We start from the raw sequence: 26,632 nt of genomic DNA on the forward strand, positions 1-26,632 counted from the left end.
GTCTTCCCTTGGCTGATGAATCAGCACTCCTCCACGTTGAATAATACCTAGAGGAAGCACTGAGGGTGGCGTGGGTACAAAATGTACTCTGAGTGAGAGATTTCAATGTCCACCACCAGAAGTGGCGTGGCAGCAGTACCACTGATCACGTTGATTGAGTCCGAAAGGACAAAGCTTCATGACTGCGTCTGCGGCAGGGTGTGCATGAACTCACAAGAGGGAAAGACATGGCCTGATCCTTAAAAATCCGTTGGTTTCAGCTACATCTGTACATGACAGACCCATTAAGAATGACCACCACACAATCTTTGTGGAGACCAAGTCCTGCCTTTACATTGAGAATATCCTCCCTTCGTGTTGTGTGGCACTGTTAGTGTGCTAAATAGGATTGACTTTGAACAGATTGAACAACTGAAGACTAGGCATCCATGTGGCACTGTGGACCATCAGCAGCAGCAGAATTGTACTCCACCGCAATGTGTAATCTCATGACCTGGCAAATTCCCCACTCAACCATTATCATCAAGCCAGGGCATCAACCCTGGTTCAGTGGAGAGAACAGGAGGGCATGCCAGAAGCAGCACCAGGCATACAGAAAAACAAGACATCAACCTGGTGAAGCCACCAAACAGGACACTTCACATGTGTACAGCCTAAGTAGTAAGTGATAGACAAAGCTAAGCAAACTCACAAACAATGGATCAGATGGAAGCTCTGCAATCCTACCACATCTAGCAGTGACTGGTGGTGGACAACCAAACAAGTCACTGGTGAAAAGGCTCCACTAATATCCCCATCCGTAATGATAGAAAAGCCTGACCCATCAGTGCAAAAGACAAACAGCGTTTGCAGAAATGCCAAGTGATGTATCTTAGCATCCCACACGGGTCCCCATCTTTACAGATGCCACTCTTGAGCCAATTTGATTCACTCCACGTGATACCGTGAAACATTTGGATGCCCTGGATACTACAGAGGCTATGACTCCTGACAACATTCTAGCAGTAGGACTGAATGCTTGTGCCCGTGACCTTGCTGATTCCCAAGCCAAGCTATTCCAATATCATTACAACCCTAGCAACTACTTGACCACATGGAAAATTGCCCAAGTATGTCCTGTACACAAAAAGCAGGACAGGTCCAACCTGCCATTGTTGTCCCATCACCCTACTCTAAAGCATCAGTAATGTGGTGGAAATTGTCATCAACAGTGCTGTCGAGCAGCACTCGCTCAGCAATAACCTGCTTGGGGACGCCCAGTTTGGGTTCCACCAGGGCCACACAGCTCCTGAGTCATTACAGCTTCGCTTCAAACATGGACAAAAGGGCTGAATTCCAGAGGTGAGGTGAAAGTGACAGCTCTTGATGTCAAGGCTGCATTTGACCAAATGTGGCGTTTGGGAGAGCTGAGTGAAACTGGCATCAGTGGAATCAGGGGCAAACCCTCCCTTGGCTGGAGTCACACCTGACACATTGGAACATGTCCTGATTGTTGAAGGTTAGCCATCTCAGCTCAACTATACCTCTGCAGGAGTTTCTCAGGGTAGTATTTTACAGCCAACAACTTTTAGCTGCTTCATCAATGACGTTCCCCTCATCATAAAGTCAAAAGTTGTGATGTTCGTAAATGCATTGTACAATGTTCAGTGCGATCATGAATCCTCAGCTATTGAAGAAGTCCAAGTTCAAATGCAACAAGATGTGGACGGTATCTTGGCTTGGGCTGACATGTTCCAAGTAGAATTGATGCCGCACAAAAGCAGGCAATGACAGTCTCCATAAGAGATGACGGAAACACTACTCAGTGACATTCAGTGATGCTAACATCACTGAAGCACCCATTGAGCGTTCCGAGGATTAACATGGACCAGAAACTCAACTGAACTTGCCCTGTCAATGCAGAGGCTTACAAGAGTGCTTGTACAATGCTACGAATACTGGAGTGAATAGCTTACTTCCTGAATCCCCAAAGTCTGTCTACGATGTATAAGGCACAACTCAGCAGTGTGATGGAATACTCCCCACTTGCCTGGATGGGTGCAGCTCCAACAACACTGAAGAACCTTGAAACCATTCCAAGACAAAGCAGTCCATTTGAGAAGTAGCGCATCCATAATCGTCAATTACGCCCACCACCAATGCTGAGTTGCACCATTGCGTGCTGTTTACAAGATGCATGGCAGAAATGCACAGAAGATCCTTTGACAGTACCTTCCAAACCCCATGACCACTTCCCTGTAAAAGGACAAGGGCAGCAGATACATGGGAACACCACCTGCAAGTTTCCCCTCCAAACCATTCACACTGTGACTTGGAAAGATATTTGCTATTCCTTTGATGTCTTTGGGGTCAGAATCCTGAAACTCCATCCCTTAGAGTACTGAGGGTGTCCATACACCCAGGGACTGCAGCTGTTCAAGAGGATGTTCACCGCTGCCTCAAGGGCAACGAGGGACGGTCAACAAGTGCAGGTCAGCCTGCAACACTCATGAGTGACCCTCCATTTTTAATTCTTCCAAATTTGATTTTTGTTATTAATCTCAACTTCAAGATGCCTTGCTTCCACAACATTGAAAGCAGTTTGGATTTATTCGAGTTCTGTGGTTGAACATTCATTGTTTGATCATTACTACATCTGGGTCGCAATCATAGGATTAACAGCTAGGACCCTGAATCCTCGATGTTCGTCAGGCTGTTTAATCCAAGAACATTAAAAGCAACATTTGTTGATTCAGTATATATTAATATTTTCCACTATATTTGCAGTTGGTACAATGAACATCCTAGTGAGTCACAAATATGAGTTGGATAATGCATTTTGCCGCTATCATCAATCCACATGAAATGTCCTTGAACACCACTAAAAACGACTGAAGAAAATGTCTGACGGTCCTGTGAAGAATTAGTTTCTTATGACAAAGATATGTGCAGTACAGCCGTTCTACGTATTTGCACAAGTCTGGTGTCTGCCTGAGCTCTACACTGTTGCATGAAATTAATTGATTTCACAATATAATAGTAAGCATGATTGCCCTTTCAAAGAGCCAGCACAAATTTAATTGAATGGCTGCCTTCTGTGCTTTATGTTTGTGAGATTCTATCATGGAAAATAGCAGCATTTGTGCTGCAAATGACAGCATTGGCAAGCTGTGTTATTGAAGTTGATGACCTCTAGTGGTGGAAGTTGAGAACAATATGCAGCATCAAAGAAGCTCCCTTCTGCAAATTTAAAAGAGAAATGAAGCCCACAGTGTGATTTCCCCTCTCTAGCTCCCCAGTGCTGGCAGTTTGAACCTTCCTGCAATGGAGACTCATTGTATTGCATTTCAAAATGTTCACTCTCCCCGGGTTGGAATCCATACATGCAGCTCAGCTACCCTGTTCTGCACTAGCTCATTTCTTCACAGCTTCAAATCACCGGGCACCACTTGATCGCATGCTCTTGCCCATTATCACAATGTTGCGGATGCCCAAGCACGGCTGGCACTTTCACCTTGTCAGAGAGTTGAGAAACAACGAGGCAGAATCTCATAATAAAGGGTTATCCATTTAAGACAAAGATGAGGAGGAGTTTCTTCTCTCAGAAGGTGGTGAATCTGTGGAATTCATTAGTGCAGAGTGCTGTCGAGACCGGTTGTTTCAGCATACGCAAGGCTGAGATGGGCAAACTTTTCTTCAGCAAGGGAATTAAGAATCAACAGAAAAAGTAGGGAAATGGAGTCGAGGACAATCAGATCAGCCATGATCTCTTAACTGATTCTAAGCACTGACCCAAGAATAACTTATTTTCCAAGTATTTCTAGCAGCCTACAAAATAGGGTGGGCTATGTGTGAAACTATCAACAGCAGATGTGGGTGAGAAACAGCGTACATTTGGGGAAACAGTGAAGTGATGAATAGTGTTGGTGTGTATTTCAGGGCTGAGCCATAAATGAGTGAACTGCCAATGGTGGCAACGTAGGCTTTTTTTGGTGGGTCGACGAAAGACAGGTTACAAAAGGAGAGGATGATTCAAGATTGACATGTAAAACGGAGGTTTTACGGTTTTCAGGTCTGGGAGACATTAAAGCTGTGAGCCAGGGAGGCAGTGGGCGTGAGCTGACAGGGAAGATCCAAGAGGAAAAATGAAAAGGATCGGCAGAGAGTGGGGTGGGGTGGGGTGAAAGGGGCTGAGGTTGTGAAGTACAGCTACGAATTATGTGAAGGGGGTTGGAGTGAATTGGAAAACAAAACACCTACAAATGAGAAAAGTAGTGACAAAAGAAAGATGAACCGAGAAAGGGATAAAGAAGGTAGGAATTGGGTTTTGAAAGATGATGGGTGGGTGGGGAACAGACAGGAAAAAGTCAACAGGGGAGAGAAATACCAATGCAACACAAAAATGCAAGTATGTAGGACGCGAGGAAAAAAAAGAAACACAGGGTTCAACCAGAGAAACAGGCCACTCACTCACTCAAAACCTCTTTTGTGCACTGAAATGATGGAGATGACTGTCAGTGTACTTGAGATGTTTTGAAAACATCTGATTTACGACTCACATGGAGTTCCTTCAGTTAATGTCAGTGGTCATGTTTGCCACCCGTTTGTTGTTCAGCTGCTTGTATGTACAATCTCTGGGTTGCAAACTGGTTCTGGTCTGAAGTTTTTGGCTGATCTACATGTTCCTGTCTCTTTTTTTTTGAAAGATGGAAATTAAGGAGAATTGGAACTTTGTTTTGATTGTTGTGCGTTGGTTTATTCAGAACATTGTGGATTTTAGCAGCTGGTGTACTGCACTTGGTTAGTGCTGTCAAAATGTGAGGTTACAGTCATTTCTCAAAACTGTGTGGCAAACTGATCACTGGCTCTGTCACTGAATTTCCTTCCTCTTGAAGGAAGACTGAAAAACAATGAGTCTTCGAATTGGTTGTGAGTGTGCATGATGCACAGTTAGGGGTCAGTGTCAATTATCATCACATAACAGGGATATGGCAATGTTCAGAAGCAGCAAATTACTTAAATTATGTCGGCATGACTCCAGTGTATATGTTGATGTATCAGTCCATCTATCATTGTGTAATAGGTGTTGCAGTTTAGTCCTTTCTTACCTCTTTAACCTGCTTTAAGACCACTCAGTATGATTATTTTTCTTCTTCACTTGAAGATCATATGACTGACAGCTTATTGTCAGTGATTTGGGCTTTCAGAATGTGTGGAGGCCAGTGTTTAGGTCACACAGCTGACCAGATTGAAGGATTGGATGAAAGGGTCTTCCAGCCAGCAGATGAGGAACTTGGCTGTGTAGGTGCAAATGTGAACCCACTTGGGAGGAGTTACACTCATTGGGCAGGCAGATGGACTTGGAGAAGGAAGTGTATAGAACTGTGAAGGATTCATTTAAAATGCCGCAAATAGGATAAGAGTGCAAACATCCCTTTAAGCCCAAGCTCGACTAAAATGAGTGGACTGTTCATGTGCTCTTGGAATGAAGATATCACCTTTGGCTTGAAGATTGTTGTACAGTGTCTGAGCACAACATCTAGGCTGATACTCCTGTGCAGTGCCAGCAAGTCTTCTGTTTCAGACTTGATTTTTGTGCCCAGTGTTTATTATCTGCAGGTGGATGCGAAGGATCCAATTGCAGTCTTTGAAAGAAGAGCAAGTTGGCCCTCTCAGTATCATGATCAACGTGTAACCCTCAAGATTTTTGGTCATTTCTGTTATGCATAGACTATATATTCAGCACTGGTATTATGTCATATCACGTGCTTAGTGAGCTGTTAAGGTACTGTGGGGTGCTGTCAGTACCTTGTGTTACTAAGGGATGAATTAGGGAGGAGTGCTTCGTTGTTTGGCCAGTAATAGTCTAGATTACTCCCAGATGGTTCTCACCAATATTGACGTTTCTGTAGGTCTGCCTTGCAGAATTGCATGCTTCATTCTTATTCTTTTAGAACACAATAATAGTGTACTCAAATGCTAAGTTCAGAGTTTGGATTTTTAAATTGGCTACCGACAGATTGACAAATTGATGAGACTAATGGGAAATTAACCTCTATTTGAATATCATGTTAATGATTCAATCCGTATGATTTGACTTGTTTGATATGACAATGTTGTCACATGCACACAAGTACGGTGTAAAGTTTTGTTTTGCAAAGCAATCCAAATAATTCTAATGATTTGAGATTGAGATCAGAAAGGGTCTCACGGCAGAATGGTTGTGGCCTTGCCTATGGAACATCTTTTAAGTCCCAACTCAGATTGAATGCTGATGGATAAGTATTAAAACACATCCAAACAGTTCAATAATTACAAAAAAGAGCCTGAGATGGATGAATAGAAAAAGCCTACCTTCTTGGAATAAGCTTATCCCTGTTAGATAATACTACAAATAACTAAAATTTGCATTTGTCATACGTTAGTGTTGGAGTCTGCAGACTTTGTTAAAAGACACCACAACTTCATGAGTGTAAAAATACAGCCTAATTTGAACCTAAAATTCATTTACGAAAATTCCCAATTTTCATCAACGGTAAAGCACTGTCATTGCTCATTGACTATTTGTGTGCCCAAGATAGGATTGTCAAGTCAACAGTTCATTTCTTTTTTTGCACAAAACAATATTCACATGAAGTGATAATCTGGAGTTTGTGGCATGACTGTTGAATTATTATGGAGAAATTGCGCAAGTTAAATGTTAAGAAGTAATAAGGTAGCTGATCATTGGAATGACTGTTGTATAGTTGTCAGGATTGGTTCATGGTCCATTTGGGACTTGATTTTCTGAATAAAACTGTTGGCTACTGTGTAGGATTGGTGCCTGCGCCTTGTGTTTTCACTGGCAGTTTGTCTTCCTCACTTGGTGAACCATCCATATCCCATGCCAGGTGACAGTGAGAGTAGGGGTTTCCCCTGGGCTATTATGCAAACATACTTGGACTTGTTCTTCTCTGAGATGGCGATATTTTTCTGTTTTTAACCAACGGATTTAAGCTCCATTTCGCCTTTGTGATATGTGTGCAAACTGTACAGAGATGTAGCAAGCCAGTTCCTGAGATTAAAGTTTTACTTTGTTCTGTCAACAGCCCCGTGCAGAGCCGATTCCCATCTGTGGGTTTTGCCTGGGGACAAAAGAGCAGAACCGGGAGAAGAAACGCGAAGAACTCATTTCATGCGCAGATTGCGGTAACAGCGGTACGTACTTATCTCAACTTTGCTGAACATTTCAGTATTTTAACTGCACTCAATTCAATTTTGACAGTGTGATTCCGGACCTGTCTTGTTAAATGCCATTATTAGCTTTATTAATGGTAGGAAGCCAACAAGGTTATGCTGTGTGTCATTTCTTTGAGCAACAAATTGACTTGCCTTCTGGTGCCAGGAGTCTTTAGCAGGTATATCCAAATGATTGCATGAAGAATTCTACAACTTGAATTCATGATTGAGTACCTTTCAGAATGGAAAAAGCTCGTAAAATAAGTGGACAGGAAAAACACAGACTTAACGCTTCGTGTCAGCTGAGTTCTCAGGAAGAGCCACCAGACCCAAAATGTTTACTGTTTTTCCTTCACAGATGTTGCCAGATCTGCTGAGCTTTTCCAGCGACTTTTGTTTTTGGGCCTGATTTACAGCATCCGCAGTTCTTTGAGTATTTATTTTTTTTAACAAATTGTCTTTTCTCACGGAACCAAAGAGATATTTGTTTCTAATCATTTTATACGCATTTGTTGTTCCTTGGATGACTTCTCATGTTCCCTGGTCCCATCTCTCATTGTTTCTAGCTCAGCCTCTACTTTGTCTGCCACTGTTACATCTCATGGTTAGAACAATGCTAGAAATTTGATGCCAGGATACTGTGTGTGCAGAAGGACATAGAGGCGACATCAATATAAAGTAGTCACCAGTTAATTGAAGTGGGAATTAATAATCATCCTCACCCGAAGAGTGGTGGCAATGTGGAACTGAAGGTGACAGGAAGTGGTTGAGGTGTTGATGCATTCGAGGGAATATTCGTCATGCCTATGAAGGACAGGAGAATAGAGTGGTTATGTAAGATCTAGATGAGAAATGCTGAGAGGAGGCTGAAGTGGAACATAAACACAATCATGCAACGGATTGAGTGAGTGGCCTGTTTCTCTGGTTGAACCCTGTGTATCTTTTTTTTTCCTCGCGTCCTACATACTTGCCATTTTGTGTTGCATTGGTATTTCTCTCCCCCGTTGACTTTTTCCTGTCTGTTCCCCACCCACCCATCATCTTTCAAAACCCAATTCCTACCTTCTTTATCCCTTTCTCGGTTCATCTTTCTTTTGTCACTACTTTTCTCATTTGTAGGTGTTTTGTTTTCCAATTCACTCCAACCCCCTTCACATAATTCGTAGCTGTACTTCACAACCTCAGCCCCTTTCACCCCACCCCACCCCACTCTCTGCCGATCCTTTTCATTTTTCCTCTTGGATCTTCCCTGTCAGCTCACGCCCACTGCCTCCCTGGCTCACAGCTTTAATGTCTCCCAGACCTGAAAACCGTAAAACCTCCGTTTTACATGTCAATCTTGAATCATCCTCTCCTTTTGTAACCTGTCTTTCGTCGACCCACCAAAAAAAGCCTACGTTGCCACCATTGGCAGTTCACTCATTTATGGCTCAGCCCTGAAATACACACCAACACTATTCATCACTTCACTGTTTCCCCAAATGTACGCTGTTTCTCACCCACATCTGCTGTTGATAGTTTCACACACAGCCCACCCTATTTTGTAGGCTGCTAGAAATACTTGGAAAATAAGTTATTCTTGGGTCAGTGCTTAGAATCAGTTAAGAGATCATGGCTGATCTGATTGTCCTCGACTCCATTTCCCTACTTTTTCTGTTGATTCTTAATTCCCTTGCTGAAGAAAAGTTTGCCCATCTCAGCCTTGCGTATGCTGAAACAACCGGTCTCGACAGCATTCTGCACTAATGAATTCCACAGATTCACTACCTTCTGAGAGAAGAAACTCCTCCTCATCTTTGTCTTAAATGGATAACCCTTTATTATGAGATTCTTCCTCGTTGTTTCTCAACTCTCTGACAAGGTGAAAGTGCCAGCCGTGCTTGGGCATCCGCAATATTGTGATAATGGGCAAGAGCATGCGATCAAGTGGTGCCTGGTGATTTGAAGCTGTGAAGAAATGAGCTAGTGCAGAACAGGGTAGCTGAGATGCATGTATGGATTCCAACCCGGGGAGAGTGAACGTTTTGAAATGCAATACAATGAGTCTCCATTGCAGGAAGGTTCAAACTGCCAGCACTGGGGAGCTAGAGAGGGGAAATCACTCTGTCAGAATTTCCCCTGAGGAAATCTTCAGTTGACTTGATACATGGATGTGCTGTGCAATGTGGTGACAGAGATCTGTTTGAAATGTGTCTGGAGCATAGAAAGGGCAGTTGGATCATTGGTTTGCCTACTAGACACTCTACAGTGGCATTACTTCAATCTAATAGCACTGATTTACATGAGACCCAGATCTGAATGTTGCAGTTTTAATCTGGGTTGTGGAATTATCAAAACACATCAAAAGTTGTGTTAAGTAAAGGAATTTGGACACACAACAATGCATTCTTGATCCAGAGTGTAAACTAAATTTGGTAGCCATGCCTCAGTACATAGGGAAAGGCTGGTCTCTTATACTACAGTGTTCGTGTGCCTGCCTGTCAGCCAGCAGGCCTGAGTTCAATCCTATCTATTCCAGAGGTGTATAATAGCATCACTGAACAAGTTGATTGTTAAATATGTATATATAAGAGAGAGGCTGCAGTTTTGTTCTGCTTGATTGGTTCCTTTGCTGGAATGTACAAATTACGTTGCAGGTACAGAAACATTCAGGGAATCTTCTTCAACTGCAGGGGTTCTCTGTGTGAGCCTTGAAATACCAGGTGTTTCCTATTTCTTGTAGAGCTCCATTGTTTCTCTCAAACAAGCATAATGATGCAAGCATATTAGCATAAAGTTGTGCATGATTTTCTTCTGCTGCAGCCTTTTGAATGGTCCAATCTAAATTTAAAACAAAAATTAGTATGCTCCCTCATCAGGAACCTGAGCTGATGCAGCACCATGCTTCTCTGTGGAATCATACTCTGAATTTTTGCAATTTGCGGAGTAAGCCTTTTGACTACTCAAATTTGAAAGCATACAGGTCTTCAAAGCAATCTTCATTTTTGGAACTTTGGTCAATGCCACTGTTTTGCAAGCAACAGGGAGAGATGTCCCAACTCAGTCAAAATAATTTTAGTGCTGCAGCTAGTCTTGTTGTTTACTGGCAGTGCCTCACAATAGTTATTGCAGTGAGAGACTTGTTTTTTATGTATCATGAGGTAGAAAAACTTAGAGCCAATAATTTGCACGTAGTCCTTTTCTTTGGCACTTTGCAACCCCTCCTCCAGTTCTTCAACCTCCGGAACAGAAACTTTCCCCCAAGCATTTTCACAACCAGTTCCCAATTTCATAGTCAATTTTGTGCTACCCATCCCATGAACTCTTTGCGATGACTCCGACATCTGCAGACCACCATCCTATCACTACAACAAGGCTAGCTCCCACTGTTTTAATTTGTTGTATGCATGTTAGCTGCAGAATGTTTGCTGTTAGGTTTCTTTGCATTCTGGTCTTGAAAAAGCACCACGAGAAACTTGAGAACAACATCATTCTGTGTTGCATCAAGCAGAAATTTGTCACACTTTATTTCAGTGGTAAACCTACCTTAAAAAATGGAGAAACAGGCCAGTCAAAGTAGATACGAATGCCCACTGACCTCAGCTGTTTACAAGCAATCAGGGTTATTTGGATTTGTCCATTTTCATTTCTTCGACAAAATGCAGACTTGAGCAGTTCCCTTAAAGGAACAAGCTACATCAACAGTTGAACGTTACAATTTCATCGCAGGTCAGATGTTAATCATGAGCTGCACCGTGGGAGTTCTGCTGGCATCAGTGCGTTGATGTTAGTATTTTTGGATCTCTTGTAAGTTCACCTGCAGTTCCTCTGTAAATACCTACTCACTTGTTCAGCCAATTGTTTTACTAGTTTTCCTCCTGTTTCTTCACAGTTGCATTACAAAACATCATGTACAGCTCGTATGAAGGTTAGATGATTTGTGTTGTCATAGTCATACAGCACAGAAACTTATCCTTGGGTCCGACATGTCCAGCCCATTTCTGTCTTAAATCTTTCCCATTCATGTAACTGCCCCAATGTCTTTCAAACAAATCTTTTCAAACATTGTAACTGTACGTGTATCTACCACCTCCTCTGGCAGTTCATTCCACATACATACCACACTCTGAAAACAATTATCCCTCAAGTCCCTTGTAAGTTTTGCCCATCTCACCTTCAAAAAATGCCCCCTCATTTTGAACTCGCCACCCCACAGAAAAGACATTTGCCTGTTCACCTTATTTATGCCCCTCATAATTTTATAAACCTCTATAAGGTCACCCCTCAACCTCGTAGGCTTCAGGGAAAAATGTCCCAGCCTATCCAGCCTCGCAGTAACTCGAGCCCTTGAGTCCCGGTAACGTCCTTGTAAATCTTTTCTGCACCCACTCCAAATTAATCATATTGTTCATGTAGTAGGCTGACTAGAACTGGACACCATGCTCCAGAAGACGTCTCATCAACATCCTGTACAACCTCGACATGACATCTAATCTCCCATGCTCGATGGTTTGAGCAACGAAGCCAAGTGTGCTAAACACCTTCTTAACCAATTGATATGTCACGCAAACTTCAAAGCATTATTTACCTGAACCCTTAGGTCCCCCTGTACAAGACCACCAGCTGGGACTCTACCATTACCTATGTGTCCTTGTTCATTTTACCAAAATGCAACACCTCTCATTTATCCAAATTAAACTCCATCTGCCACTCCTCAGCCCATTGGTCGAATTTAACAAGATCCCTTTCCAATCTTAGATAACCTTCGTCACTGTCGACTACACCACCAAGCTTGGTGTCATCTGCAAACTACAAATGATGCTTCCTAAGTACGCATCCAAGTTGTTTATAAAAATGACAAACAAAAGTGATCCACAGCCCTGATCCCTGCAGAACACTGCTGGTCTCCAATCTGAAAAACGACCCTACACTCATCAATCCTTCTGGTTACATCGTCAAAAGACTCCAAGTTGGTTAGACACAGTTTCCTGTACATAAAGTCATGCTGACTATTCCTAATCAGACTCTGCCAATCCAAATGCATATAATTCCTATGTCTTAGAATTGCCACCAACAACTCACCCAACACAGACGTCAGACTTAACGGTGTTTTGTTCCCAGGCTTCTCCTGACAACCTTTCTTAAATAAAGAATGACATTAGCCACCCCCCAGTCCTCGGGCACTTCTATGGCTATAGATGATGCAATACCTTTGCTTGGGACCCCTCAATTCTTCCCTAATTTCCCACACCTTCCTGGGATACACTTCAACAGGTCCCGGAATGTTTGTTTTGTTTTAAAAAAGATGTCCAGCACCTCTTGTGTAATGTGACTGTTTTCAAGAACTTGCAATGATAAATATTTAATCTAAGTGACACTTGGGTATAAGCACAATGAGTAATCAGATTAGAGATTGAATGTCCGCTTTGCTGTTTTCAGGTCACCCATCCTGTTTGAAATTCTCTCCTGAACTAACAGCTCGTGTGAAAGCCTTACGGTGGCAGTGTATTGAATGCAAGACCTGCAGCACCTGTCGGGATCAGGGGAAGAATGCTGTAAGTAGTGTATCAATTTATAAGACACAAAGCCTTCAGGTGCACACACAAAAAAAGGCGTTAAGTTGCAGAGGTGGTTCAATTCCCTGGAAAATCCTGTGTTGCTGTACATCAGACCGCTTTGTGCCAAGAGGAATCCATCATGGCTCTGCTGTAAAACATGCATTTAGGAAAGAACAAACTGCTTCTTCATTGGGTATCCTCACTTGCTTTGCACATTACCCTAAAGTGTTTCAAACACAATGAATTAACTTGGAGTGCTTTTGGAGTGTATTGTTTTATGTTGGCAAATGCAGCTGCCATTTTGCCACCAAAATCCAACAAATAGAAAATGAGTCGAATGACGACTTAATGTGTTTCATCAATATCAACTGAGGGACAAATGCAATATGGAATATGAGAGGAACCCTTGGTATACTTGACGTAATTCTGCATGAGAATGTATTTCAGTTCAGCATGTGAGGGTCAATATGGTTGAGAGTGGCAGCCTTGACTTGGGTCCTGTTGCGGTCCGAGATCAGACTGCTAAATTTGACCTGTAATCTGACAACGGAGCCGTAACTTTTGCTTGAGGTTCATGAAATGAGAGATGCCAGTAAGCGATACTTGGTAACAGAATACAGCCAATATTCCAGTGTTTGGAAGAAACTACACAAAGTTGGCACGGTGATACAACAAAATATATTGTATCTAGATTGTATATGCACTTATTCTTAAACTTGTGAAGTTAACCTGAGGTCAGTATGGGCAATGTATGAACTGTGGTTAAACATCCCAAATATGGTGAGAACAGATCCCACAGATTTCTCAGTTTGAGGATTACGACTGCATGGTGAACCATTACTGTTAGCTCCAGTCTGAGATTCTGGCCTCCAGATGTACTCTAACACAGTTTATCAAAGGCTGGTACTTGAGAATAGTGGTGAGTTTTATCATTTGTGTCTGCCTTCATAAGAGGATACTCTCATGATTTGGAATAAAAATAAATTGGCTAATTGGTTTGATTTTTCCATAGGAATATCAGCTAAGAGTGCCCTATCACTTTTATTTAGAAGGTGCATACTCTGGATCTATAGAAATCTCCTAAGATCCCCATGATTTTCTCTGTCTTTTGAGCTGATTGCTGTTGAGAGCTGTTCTCTGAATGGATAGCAGTTTGCTCTCATCAATCTTTCAATTGTATTCTTTTATACTGTGCTGACCTATTAATTTCTGATGACATGAAAGTGCTTTATAACTTCAAAATCTCATTTTTGAGAAATAAGAACTTGTTTTATACCTTTAATATAGTAAGCTATTTGAAATGAGTTGAAATGCGCTGAAGTTTTGGACTGGTAAGAATGGTTTTCAAGCTGTAGTAATTGAAGAGGAAACTGGTTTTTGATTAAAAGTTGTGAAAACTGTGGCTTAGGTTAGGAATCACTTCTTTCAAAAACTGTTTCATATGCTATTGACATAATTGATTGTTGGTGGCAAAATGGACTTTGGGTCAGGCTGCTCCAAAATTTTGTGGTTCAGAAGCTGACAGTTGGCAACTGAATTCAATGTTAAATTTAAATAGACCAGCTCAGTAGTGAAGAGGACATGGGTCATAGGTTCCTCTTTTTTTTTATTGGTCATTTTTGGGAGTGAAGAGACAGATGATGCCCAGTGAAACTGTTTGAAATGGGCTGCCTGCATGGAAGAAGAATGGGTGCTATACATGTGCTGTATATGAGTTTCTGCTTTTACCCGTGTTCCTGTATCACAATTTGGCTATGACGCAACTGACAAATAGGGGCACGCTGTTTCTAAAACACAAACTTATGTTGGTGATAATGCAAGTCTGTCCGTTCGTGTCAACATCACATAAGCATTTCGCATGCTTGGTCCTGAGTGTGCACAATGGGCTAGTGCCAAAAGAGGCTCCGCGCTGACGTGACGTGATCGTGGTGATTTCTGTGCAAGTGCAGTATTCTTTGTTTTTGCTAATTTTGCCGTGTTACCCACAACATGCGAGGACATTCAAGAATGTTAGCAAGAAATGCCAGGTGATACAATTGCAGGTGATGAATGTACTTTAACACTGGGACAGAAGCTAGATATTGCTAAGTATTCTGAGCGTTGAGAGAGAATGTGTTTGCCTAACGGGAAAGAAGCTGTCTACCTTAGGCACCATTCGAGACAAAGCTGAAAAGATTAAAGCAAACTGTATTGCTGGACCGAGCCCAAGTGCTGGCAAATCTGAGAGGTCCTGGACCAAAGAACTTGAGATGGAGTGGCTTTGAAGTGTGTGGAGACAAGATTAAATGAAAAAGCAATCTGGAACCATCTTTCCCACCGTAAAACAGAAAGCCGTATCAATTTATGAAGATCCAACAAAAAGTTAAAAATTCTACAGATGCTTGCCTTTTGTTTGAGCAATGGCTGGTTTTAAGAACCTCTTGTGCTTTTTGTGGCGAAGCCGCCAATGCGGATGAGCACCATGCAATGTTGAAAAAAAATGTTGACCAAGGAGACGACAAGTTGGATGGAATTTTCAGTTTGGTTGAGACAGGTTTATACTGGAAGTGAATGCAATCAAGAAGCTACATTTCTATGAATGAAGCACATAGTCCAGGCTTAAAGGAGCAAAAGGTTGTACGACTGTCTGCTGGGTGCCAACAGCATTGAAGACTTAAAGCTTCAGGCTGTGGTGGTGTACCACTTTGCCAACCCACCAGCCTTGAAAGGAGACTTTAAATCTACTCTAAGTGTCTTCTTTCTTTAGGTCAAGCAAAACAGGTTGGATGACAGGTCAAATTTTTACTGACCCTGTTGTTGATGTTTTGGCAGATGTTTTTAGAAAACATTGCAGGGGGAAAAAAAATTGGATATCAAGATTCTGTTCATCCTGGATAATGCGCCAAGCCATCCTCCCACAATCAATGAGCTTTCTGGAAAAACAAAATCAAAAGTATTATTCCTACCCCAAGCACAAGTTCTTTCCTTTAACCCATGGACAGTGTGCAGTAGCAGCTATTAAAGCTTATTATTTAAGGCGCACGTTTCACAGGCTAATTGCAGCCACTGAGGGGAATAAGGACAGTGTTCTTCAATTTGGGAAGAGCTTTAACATCAAGACCTGGGGTCATGTTAGGAAAATCTGATTGTATGCAGTATGGTGGAAGCTTCTCCCAGATTTTTTGAAGATTTTAAAAATTTTGATCAATCAGAGGAGCTCCCAAGGATCAAAGAAGATTGTGTTGATCTTGCAAAGCAAGTTGAATTTGGAGAAGTGGAGAGTAAGGATGTTGAAGAGCTGCTTGAGTCCCACTGTGAAGACCTGTCTACAGCTGATCTACAACAATTGTTGCTGAGAGGGAAGTGGAAACTGGAGATGAAGGAAATGAAGTCCAGGATGCAGCACTGTGAGAGCAGTCCAATTCTGTTTTGCCTTCTATCCTGCGGGAAATTGAGAAGCAGTTGCAGCTCTTAGATAACAATGATTACAATGCAGAACGTAGCAGGGTAGCAGTTCGTGGAACAAGATTTTATTTGGTACCTATTAACAGCTGCTTCATGAAAGAAGAAAAAGAGCAAAGCAGCAAAAACTGGATATTTTTTGTAAGCCAACTCCCAGGAAACAGAAGACAATGAACCACAACCATCCACTTCTGGGTTAACTATTTTTTGCCCTAACCCTGCAGCCATAACTGCACCTGAAGGTGGTGGCAGTGATCATGATGATAACCTTCAACCCCTGCGTTCATGTCTCAACCTCCACTCCCATCAAGTCATCTTGACATTTTTTCAAGATAAGGTGTTAAATTTACTTTTATTTCATTAGTAGATATGAATAAAACATTCAAACTGCGCTATCCTTTGTGTTAGGCTTTAGAGTGATTTTTGAGCAATTTTGAGTTATAATTTTTTGGTGGTCTGTCCCTAACCTCACTTCTCCTATGGGCCCTGTTATTTCTATAGCACAATTTTTAATCTCTCAATGTTGCATAGGAACGCTATTATCATGATTTAGCAGAATCCCCTGCAATTGAACATCTGTGGTAGCAAATAGCCACTGCTTTGCAGTATCCTATATATTTAGTTCAACTCAGAAAATCATTCAAGTTGGTAATGATCTGCATTTACTCTTTTTCCCTGCAGGATAACATGTTGTTCTGTGATTCATGTGATCGAGGGTTTCACATGGAGTGTTGTGACCCTCCTCTCACCAGGATGCCAAAAGGTAAGAATTCTTGTCTTCAAGAAAAAATGCAAGTAATTAAGTAGCATGTGGTCAAGAACCACCTTGTGATAATTTCTCAATTGTACAAATGGGCAAGTTTTTCCAGCAGTTCTGTGCAGCTGTTCTTTCTCAAAAGGTGTTTTCTGCAAAAACGTATTTTGGGGAATGTAAGCAAATGATTCAGTGTGCAAGAACAGTTCAAATCATGATAATGTTGACAAAATGAAAAATTTGTGGAGGAAGAGTTACCATCATTCAGCATATACAGAAAACATTTTACATTTTTTTACATGGTTCAAAAGTATAAACAATGCAGCTTCTGAGATGCATTGAGAGAGATAAATGAATAGGCAGGGCATAGAGGGACATGGGATTAATTCAGGAGGGTATCATGGTTGGTTCTGACATGGCAGGGTGAAGAGCTTGTTCCTGTGCTGTACTGTTCGGTGTTCTACGTAATTGCACGTTATCAGATCGGGGTATGACAGCATAGTATTCCAGAAATCGGAACTTCTCATCTGAGGATGTGTTCAAGTTCCACAGTGGTGGCTCAGGAATTTTCTGCCAGTTGTACGAGCCCTCTGGTCCCTGAATGCTCTTTTGGGATGCAAATGAGCCCTGCATCTGGTTTTTGGCTGTAGGTGGCTCCATGCGCACTACTTTGGTTGGGTCTGAGTTGCATTTTGAAATGTCATTCAGTTGTTTTCAGGAAAGTCGATCACCACAACTTTGTCCTCTGTAACTAAGGATGGCAGTAAGTGCTCACCTAGCCAGGGAAATGCCCATAACATGAATAAATTTGAAAAATACTGTCAAATGGCTCTAACCTGCTTGGGAATGTGGTTTTCTGTTCGCTTTTTATCTGTCATCCTGGGTACGTTGTACTTTTGGTAATACTTGTTGGTCTGCTTGAAATTTAATTTGGTTAGTATGAGATGCCTGTGACTATTGCTTTTTATGTGACATTTGAGACATGCTCTGCGTCTTGTGGATTCCTTAAAGTTCATAGTGGTGATAATTTTACCAGACTCCCTACAGAAAAGCTATGGAATCAAGTGGAATACAAAATTAATCATGCACCTTATTATCTCCTTGTGGCAGTAGGTGAGACCATAAGACAGTTTGCCAGTTAGACGAAAGAGACTTCCTCAGTATCATGATAGAGTCTAACAACAGTGTGACAATTGTAGAATTCCTCATCAGTCAGCAATATGTACCACATTGATTTCTTGGAGCTGTCACAAGAATGAAAAAATGTGTGTCAAAAGAGTTTCAACAAGCTGGTTCCAAGTTAGCCTTGCTGTTCTGAAGAGAATTTAATCGCCAGGGAGCATATTGACAGATGGAGACTAGGAAAGTTAATGACAAAACACAAGAGTGACTTACTTGATAAAAGTTGGGTGCAAATGTGGAGTAGTTTACCAGCAGGGATAGTGCAACACCAATCAGTGGTTTCAAGAACGAAATTGACACCCTGCCATGTCAGGACTGAGCAGAATACCATTATGAATTAATCCCTTCTACCTGCACATTATCCATGTTGCTTTACTCCCTGCCTGTTCATGTGTCTGTCCAAATGTCTCTTCAACATTGCTTTGTTTGTTCTTGTCAACAATGTAAAGCCTCAGTCTGCTTGTGATAACATGGGAATTCAGGACCATAACAAGTGTTGGAAGAGAGTACTTTTTCTGTCTGTATTACTCCACCTTTAGCAGAATCTCAGGCAAGACAGCCAATTTGATTGGCACCCCATATAGCAACATTAACATTCACTCCCTCCATCACCAATGCCCAGAGACAGCAGTGTGTTTCATCTTCAAGGTGCACTGTAGCAACTCATGAAAGCTTGTTCAAAATCCATTACCTGCACCATCTACAATGACAAGGGCAGCAGAAACATTACATCACCTAGCCTTACAAAGTTCTCCCCAAGATACACACCATCCTGCCACAGAACCATGCTGTTGTCCTTTCTCTGTAGATCAAAATCCTGAACTTCCTTTCAGCTTCCACTGTTGAAGGAATGTCGTTCGATTGTCTCTTGTTGGAGATGGTCATTTCCTGGCACTTGTATGGTGTGAATATTACTTGTCACTTGTCATCCCAAGCCTGGATATTGTCTAGCATTGCCTCATTTGGATGTTGGCTGCTTAAGTATCTGAGGAGTCATGAATTATGTTAATTGTTGTGCAGTTGGGACAAGCATCCCTACTTCTGACCTGAGCATGGAGGCCAAGATCATTTGATCGAGTAGCTGAAGATGGTTGGACCTGGGACACTATACTGAGGAACTACAGTTATGGAGCTGAGACAACTCGCCTGCAGCAACCACTTGCATCTTCCTTTGAATTCATTCATGGGATGAGGGCATCACTGACTGGGCAGCATTTGTTGCCCATCCTTAATTGCCCAGAGGGAAGTTAAGAGTCAACCACATTCCTGTGGGTCTGGAATCACTTTTCGCCCAGACCAGCTAAGGATGGCAGTTTTCTTCCCTAAAGGACATTAGTGAGCCAGATGGGTACTTTGGTATGACTGCAATAAGAGTATTTTTTTCCTGTGATACTAGTTGATTCCACTTTTGCTCAAATTCCTTGATTGTATACTCTGTGACGTGCTGCAAGGGCCACCGTGAACATCCGCACTGGAGTTCACCTCTTTGATATATGTTTGTGTCCATATCCAATGTCTTCGCCCATTCTTTAATTTCACACAGAGTGAATCAAATTAGTTGATGACTGGCATTTGTGGTGCTGCAGACCTCAGACCAAGGTGGATCCTCCACTCGGTGATCCTGACTGAAGATTTTCATTCGGAATCAAGATTGTCAGTGACTGAAAACAGACTAATAAAGGTGTTCTAGTTCTCTATCTCCGTGATCCAAAGTCCCACATTGACATCAGCTTGATGTGAACGCCAGTGATCAAGATATTTTATCATGAAGAAAAATGAAGCTTTTGGAAAAACCAACTTGAGAAACAAAGCTCTTCTTCAAGTTGTAATTCATCTACTTTGAGTTGTATGATCCTGGAATTGATGTGCTTGTTGTTAGTGGAACACGTTGTTGCCAAGGGCTGTAAATGTCAAATCTTTGAATATCTTTAAGACAGAGATGGATAGGCTCTTGATTAGTGAGGGTTACATGAGAAATGCTGGGAAACGTTTCTGCCAGGGTGGAGCAGGCACAGTGGGCTGAATGGCCCCCACATTTTATTGACTTGGAGACACAGTGACATGCAATGCATGGTATCCACATTTGATAAGATGCTGATCTTGATTTCTGGTTCCCTTTGAGAACTGGGACCATTCTTCCATTTCCTAATTATAAGACAAAGAGAAATATTTGTTATCTTTCTTGACATGATATTTGCAGGCATATACCCATGGCACACATTGTGTGAGATTCTGTGTGGTCATTTTTTTGACTAAATTAGCCAGTTAATTTTGTTCGCTTTAAACATGAATTTCTGTGGCTAACATCTGACAAACTTCCAAGAGGACAAATATTCATTATTTTGTTTATTACCTCCATCACAGGCATGTGGGTGTGTCAGATCTGTCGGCCACGCAAGAAGGGAAGAAAACTGTTACACAAGAAAGCGGTACAGATTAAACGGCGCTACGCAACAGCAATAGGGCACTCAAAAAATAGATTAAAGAATAAGCCAGTGTAAGTATTTCATAAGATGAATTCTTGTTTGGCATTGTTTTGCAATCGACCTTTGAAATTGTACCCAGGATCAATAATAATCAAAGGATGATCCGGGTTAATGGAACAAATAATGAAGGTTTGACGGAAATCAGCTGATGCCTGTTAATTAATTGACTGGACCTGGGTGTTTGAGAGCTACTGGACTGATACAGTTCATAAAGTCTCTGCACAAAGGAAGTCTATATCTCTGATTTGTGTTTGAACAGGCTGTTTTGAATACATTAACACCATGTGCTTACTCTCAATGGCAAGAATGTATAACCGGTCAAAGCCACTAATAAGAGACAACAACGTGCAGAGCTGGATGAACACAGCAGGCCAGACAGTAGCATTTTCTGAAGAAGGGTCTAGGCCCGAAACGTCGGCTTTCCTGCTCCTCTGATGCTGCTTGGCCTTCTGTGTTCATCCAGCTCTACACCTTGTTGTCTCAGATTCTCTAGCATCTGCAGTTACTACGATCTCCAAAGCCACAAATAAGATACAATTGATGTTTCCTTTGATCTGAGATTGCTAAATCTGTTTGACTTTAAAAAGATGCAGTGTTATAAATAAGGGAAGGTGGCATAGTAGTGCTGCCACGGATCTAGTAATCCAGAAAGTGGGGATAAATGTTGGGGATATAGATACACACCTCACTGAGGCTGCTGGTGAAATTGATCTTCAGTTTATGAAAATCAGGTTGAGTAAGGCTGCCATGAAACCACCATCGAATGTTGTTAAAAACACAATTAGTTTACTCCTGTCTTTTTGGGAAGGAAATCTGCAGTACTTATCTGGTCTGACCTCCAGACGTAGAATATGCTTGGCTTTAACTTGGTTTCCGAAATGACCTACCAAACCACTCGGTTCAAAGGCAAGTAGGATGGGCAAAGATGGCTAGCTTGGCTGGCAAAACCCACATCCAAGAAGGAATAAGAGAAACAAGTAGCTGCTTGTTGTTAAGAAAGCAATCGCTGTTGAACTTTATTTCAATATTTTAATGCCATTAGCTGTGGTATCTCCAAGGTTGTTTACTTGGCACATCCCATTTTTCCTTGAAATCCATGGTGACATCATTTGAAAGTGAGCTACGTAGAAACATAGAAGCTTAGGGCAGTATGGTAGCTCATTGGTTACCACTGCTGCCTCACTGAGCCAGAGACCTAGGTTTGATTCTAGCCTTGGGCAACCTTCTTTGTGGAGTTTGCACCTTCTCCCCGTATCTGGTGGTTCCCTATGCTGGTTGAGTGGATTGTCCTTGGGAAATTGCTCATAGTGTCTAGGGATGTGCAGGTTATGTGGATTAGCCATGGGAAATGCATGGTTACTGGGACAAGGTTGCTCTTATTATGACCTTTCTAATTACCGTGAACTGTGAGGAGTTGCAGATTTCAGTAATGTGCGAGTACGAATATGCTGTAATTACAAGCTATGGCATACCTGGCCAGCTGTCCACGCGGCCTGGTTACGTGCAAGTTTTGGAGCTGGAGTATAAAATACGCAGAGTATTCTGAAGATATCTGACCAAAGCATAATCATCTTAGAGGGTACACAGATTCAACAGTCATCACAACGAATTAATAAAACATTATGACGTGCCGCCAAAAATAAACGAATCGATTGAATGAAAGCCTTGCATCAAGGACACATTTGCTGAGTGAGATGCTCTTCACTGGATTGGTGGGGACTTGATAAGCTGAATAGCCTGCATCTACACTGTAGGGATTCTATGATTCAAATGCTATGAGAAGAGCAGGAATTGACCTTTCAGCCCTTTGAACCTGCTGTGCCATTCACTTGGATCATGGTTGATCCTCTTATTGAAATGCCAGTCTAGAACTTTAATATATCGCTTTCTTGAAAAGAAAGACAGTTCTGCTTAATCCAAGGTGGAGGACAGGAAACAAATTTGATGTAGGAGCTGCTCCTTTTTGTTTTTGGAAGTATTCTTCAGGTTGGAGCTGATTTTCATGAATTCTAGGAGCAGTAATTACTGTTTTATAAGTTGTATTGTTTTGGAACTTAGTGGGAGAACGAAAAGTAAAAACAATGGCACTTTAAAAGGGAGGAAGAGAGACAAACGTAGTGCCATATGGGAAGTGAATCAAATGTAGAAATTAACCTGTACAGCGCTCTGAGCCAGCAATGATGGAATGAGCTGCCAGAAAGGTGGTGGAGGTGGTACAATTACAACATTCAAAAGGCATCTGGTTGGGTAATAGCAATGGTTTAGAAGTGTATGGGCCAAATGCTGACAAATGGGAATAGATTAATGTAGGCTATCTAGTCAGCATGGGTGAGTTGGACTGAAGGGTCTCTTTCTGTGCTGTAGAGCTGCGTGACTCTACTTCTAGCATTTTACGGTTGAGAACTTCACAGGTTCACATTACCCTCTGAGTGAAGAAATGTTTCTTCGTTAATCCTGAATGGTCTCCTCCTCCTGCTGAAATTGTGACCCCTGGTTTGAAACTCCCTGACCAGGGAAAACATCCTGCATACATTATGTTTGTCCAGTCCTGTTAGAATTTTATACATTTCAATCAGATTCCCTCTCATTCTTCTGAACTCAAGCAATACAGGTCCAGTGGAAACAACTCAGCAGACAGTCCTGCCATCCTGGGGATCAGTCTGATGAATCTCTGCAACCCTCCCTCTATGGCAAAAATATCCTTTCTTAGATGAGATCAAAACTACATGCAGCACTCCAGGTGTGGTCTTAACAGGTTCCTGTATAATTGCAGGGAGGGATCCCCACTTGTGAATGCTAGTCCGTCTGGAATGAAGGCCAACATACCATTTGCCTTCCCATTTTGTTTTTTTTTCCCCTTTTACTCATTCAGGGGATGAGGGCATTGCTGGCTAGGCCAGCATTTATTGCCCATTGCTAATGGCCCAGAGGGCAGTTCAGAGTCAGCCACATTGCTGAGCATCTGGAGTCACGTGTAGGCCAGACCCGGTAAGGATGGCAACTTGCTTCCTGAAAGGACGTTAATGAACAAGCTGGGTTTTTCCAATAATCGCTGATGAATTCATGGTCATCATTAGACGCTTAATTCCAGATATTTATTGAATTCAAGTTCCACCATCTGCCATGGCAGGATTTGAACCCAGGCCTTCAGTACATTACCTGAGTCCCTGGATTAACAGACCAGCAACAATACCACTAGGCCATTGCCTCCCCTGCTTTCTATACCTCCCTGTCTCCTTTGACTGGTGTATGAGGATACCCAATTTGTTTTATTGATCCACACATCCCAAATATCACTATTTACATAATACTGATAAGTAAATTATTTAGTATGACAAAGAAGAAAATCTGCGATTATACCTGGTTCAGCACCTTTGAGGACCCTGAACTGTCTGTGCTCAATCAGGCTGCTTGCTTAGCGTGGACTACTGTTGAGTTAAAATTCCCTCAATCTAAACATTGAAAAGTGATGCTACTATCTATAATCCTCATGACGAAACACATTCCCTTGACACTGACTCAATCCCTGGCAGCTGTCCAAGTCAGAAATAGAATTTTCATGACCTTGATTCAATATTTGGCCCTGAGAAGATCTTCCTTCTACTTCGCCATGCCATTACCTGAAATACTTCTTTTCACCAGAACAGCATTTCCTGAATGCATCATTGCCTCAGCTTATCTGCTGTTTATAATGGACTTCTCCAGGGATCTCTCAGGACCTCTGCTCTTCCTAATCTGCATGAATGAGCTAAACTTTGAGACACAGGGCAGAGCTTTAAAATTTCTGCATGACAGAAAACTTGGGAATATTGTGAGCTGTGAGGAGGACCATGTTTGACTTGAGAGGACTTGAACAGTTTGTTGGATAGGCCAGACAAGTGACAGATCAAGTTTAACGCAGACAATTGTGAAGTGATTGGGAGGAGGAGTATGAAATGACAATGTTAAGAGAGAAGTACATTTCTGAAGTTTGTGCAGGAGGAGATGGACCTTGCAGGTATACATGCATGAAGCGTTTAAGGTGGTAGTGCAGGTTGAGAAAATTATTAATGGAGCGGCCGTTCTCTTCAAGTGCTGGGAATGCCATACGTTGCTGCTCGGGAACCTGTTTCAGACAAATGAAGAGAATATGTCCAAGCCTTGCAATCTTTTTGTTAATTGTCCAGGAATTGGAAAAGCCCCGTTGGCTTTTCCTTGCTCACACTTTGGTCAGTGAGCATTGACTTGCCACCTAATCAACACCTTTTTTGCCTTCTGTGGTTTAAATTGTTGTCATTGTTTGCAATTTGGCAGTTTTGCTTTTGCCCTGATGAGTGAGGATGAAAACGTTCAGCATAATCACTTTCTCCAATAATATTCATATACCTGCATGGAGTGGTTTCAGATTCAGAATGCATTTATCGAGAATGTGGTGCAAATGTATTCAGTCATAGCATTGAAAAGGAAATGGATCATTGACAGAGAAAAATGTGCAGATTTCCTGGGAAAAGGCATTCTGTGTGGCACGCGATGAATTGCTCCCTCGGACAGTGGGCGCAGGTAGAAGCTACTAAATGGCGGCTTGACTGTATCTCGGTACATGTGACAATAATGAATTAAATCAGATGAAAGAAATTCAGTGTAAACCCTAATACATGTTTTTATTGTGTTTAGACCTAATGATTACCCTGACCTATCCAACTCTCCTGAGGGTGAGACCAATTGAAACTGTTGCCTGCATCTTAACTTGTACCAAATCTCTCTCCTGTCACCCTTGCACTCACCTCTGCACTCTTGATAATCTCGATTAAACCAAATATCAATTTTAAAATCTGTATCCTTTCTCCGCCTCCTCTGGCATTGGGAGCATTCGTGATTTTGATTGCTGAAGGCACTAAGTGCAGCACTCAAGCTGCTTTAAGCCTTCGATGCAAAGATGCTGCTGTTTGACCAAGCAGATCACTATTCTGTCTGATGGTTTGCTATGTGATGGTGTCAGTTTTTATTTTAATGTCATCGTGATGCATCCATCTTCTGATGTGTTATTCAGTAAAAGTGACCAAATGGAGGCAAGTAGTTGGTGAACCAGTTGTACTTTAGGGATTGACCTGAAAGTTCAATGATATGGAAATTAAGCCACTTTTGCCATGGAGTTGCTTTTTGTAAAACATAGGGAGACATGGACTTGTATACGTTTTTTCTTATTTAACCTATTTTTCTCAGCAGTCTGTTCAGGGATCTTAGTATGCATCTTTGGAGCAGGTGGGACTTGAGCCCAGGTCTCTTGGTGCAGATGCAGAAGCAGGGACGCAACTACCATGCCACAAGAGTGCTTTTGAATAATTTCTAATTGACCTGTTTAGAGCGCTCATGACATACCTATAGAGCAGGTAGGACCTGAACCTCCTGCCTCATACCTCTGAGGTAGAGACACTGCCACTGCACCACCAGAGGGCCCCCAAAGTCAACTCCACCTCGTGCTCTCAGGTAGTCTCCCATTTAAGCACTAACCAGGCTAGGGTCTGCTTAGCCTCTGAGATCAGATGCTGTCTGGTGTTTTCAGACCAATATGGCTGTTAGATATATTTTTTTCGCCTGTGTGGTGTTGACTTTCAGTTGTTTATGCTGATAGTTATCAATTCCTAATTAGAGTCTTACCCAAGGCCCAACATGTTTTGCGAAAGCAAATTGAAACAGGAAGTGATAATGGGAACTGCAGATGCTGGAGAATCCAAGATAATAAAATGTGAGGCTGGATGAACACAGCAGGCCAAGCAGCATCTCACGAGCACAAAAGCTGACGTTTCGGGCCTAGACCCTTCACCAGAGAGGGGCATGGGGTGAGGGAACTGGAATAAATAGGGAGAGGGGGGGGGAGGCGGACCAAAGATGGAGAGAAAAGAAGATAGGTGGAGAGGAGAGTATAGGTGGGGAGGTAGGGAGGGGATAGGTCAGTCCAGGGAAGACGGACAGGTCAAGGAGGTGGGATGAGGTTAGTAGGTAGGAGATGGAGGTGTGGCTTGGGGTGGGAGGAAGGGATGGGTGAGAGGAAGAAC

At 42.1% G+C, this 26,632-nt stretch overlaps 1 protein-coding gene across 4 annotated transcripts in view; it reads left to right on the forward strand.

Annotated features, from left to right (window-relative positions):
* Positions 1-26,632, forward strand: part of LOC125447937 (histone acetyltransferase KAT6A-like) — a 440,967-nt gene that overhangs the window by 346,279 nt on the left and 68,056 nt on the right. For all 4 annotated transcript variants that reach the window (XM_059641206.1, XM_048522742.2, XM_048522743.2 and 1 more), the window contains 4 exons: positions 7,068-7,176; positions 12,616-12,731; positions 16,857-16,938; positions 20,476-20,608. In XM_059641206.1, the coding sequence (XP_059497189.1) occupies positions 7,068-7,176; positions 12,616-12,731; positions 16,857-16,938; positions 20,476-20,608 (440 nt within the window). The remainder of the gene's footprint in view (positions 1-7,067; positions 7,177-12,615; positions 12,732-16,856; positions 16,939-20,475; positions 20,609-26,632) is intronic.

This window comes from Stegostoma tigrinum, chromosome 40 (genome assembly GCF_030684315.1).
Source record: "Stegostoma tigrinum isolate sSteTig4 chromosome 40, sSteTig4.hap1, whole genome shotgun sequence".
Classification (NCBI taxonomy): Eukaryota; Metazoa; Chordata; class Chondrichthyes; order Orectolobiformes; family Stegostomatidae; genus Stegostoma; species Stegostoma tigrinum.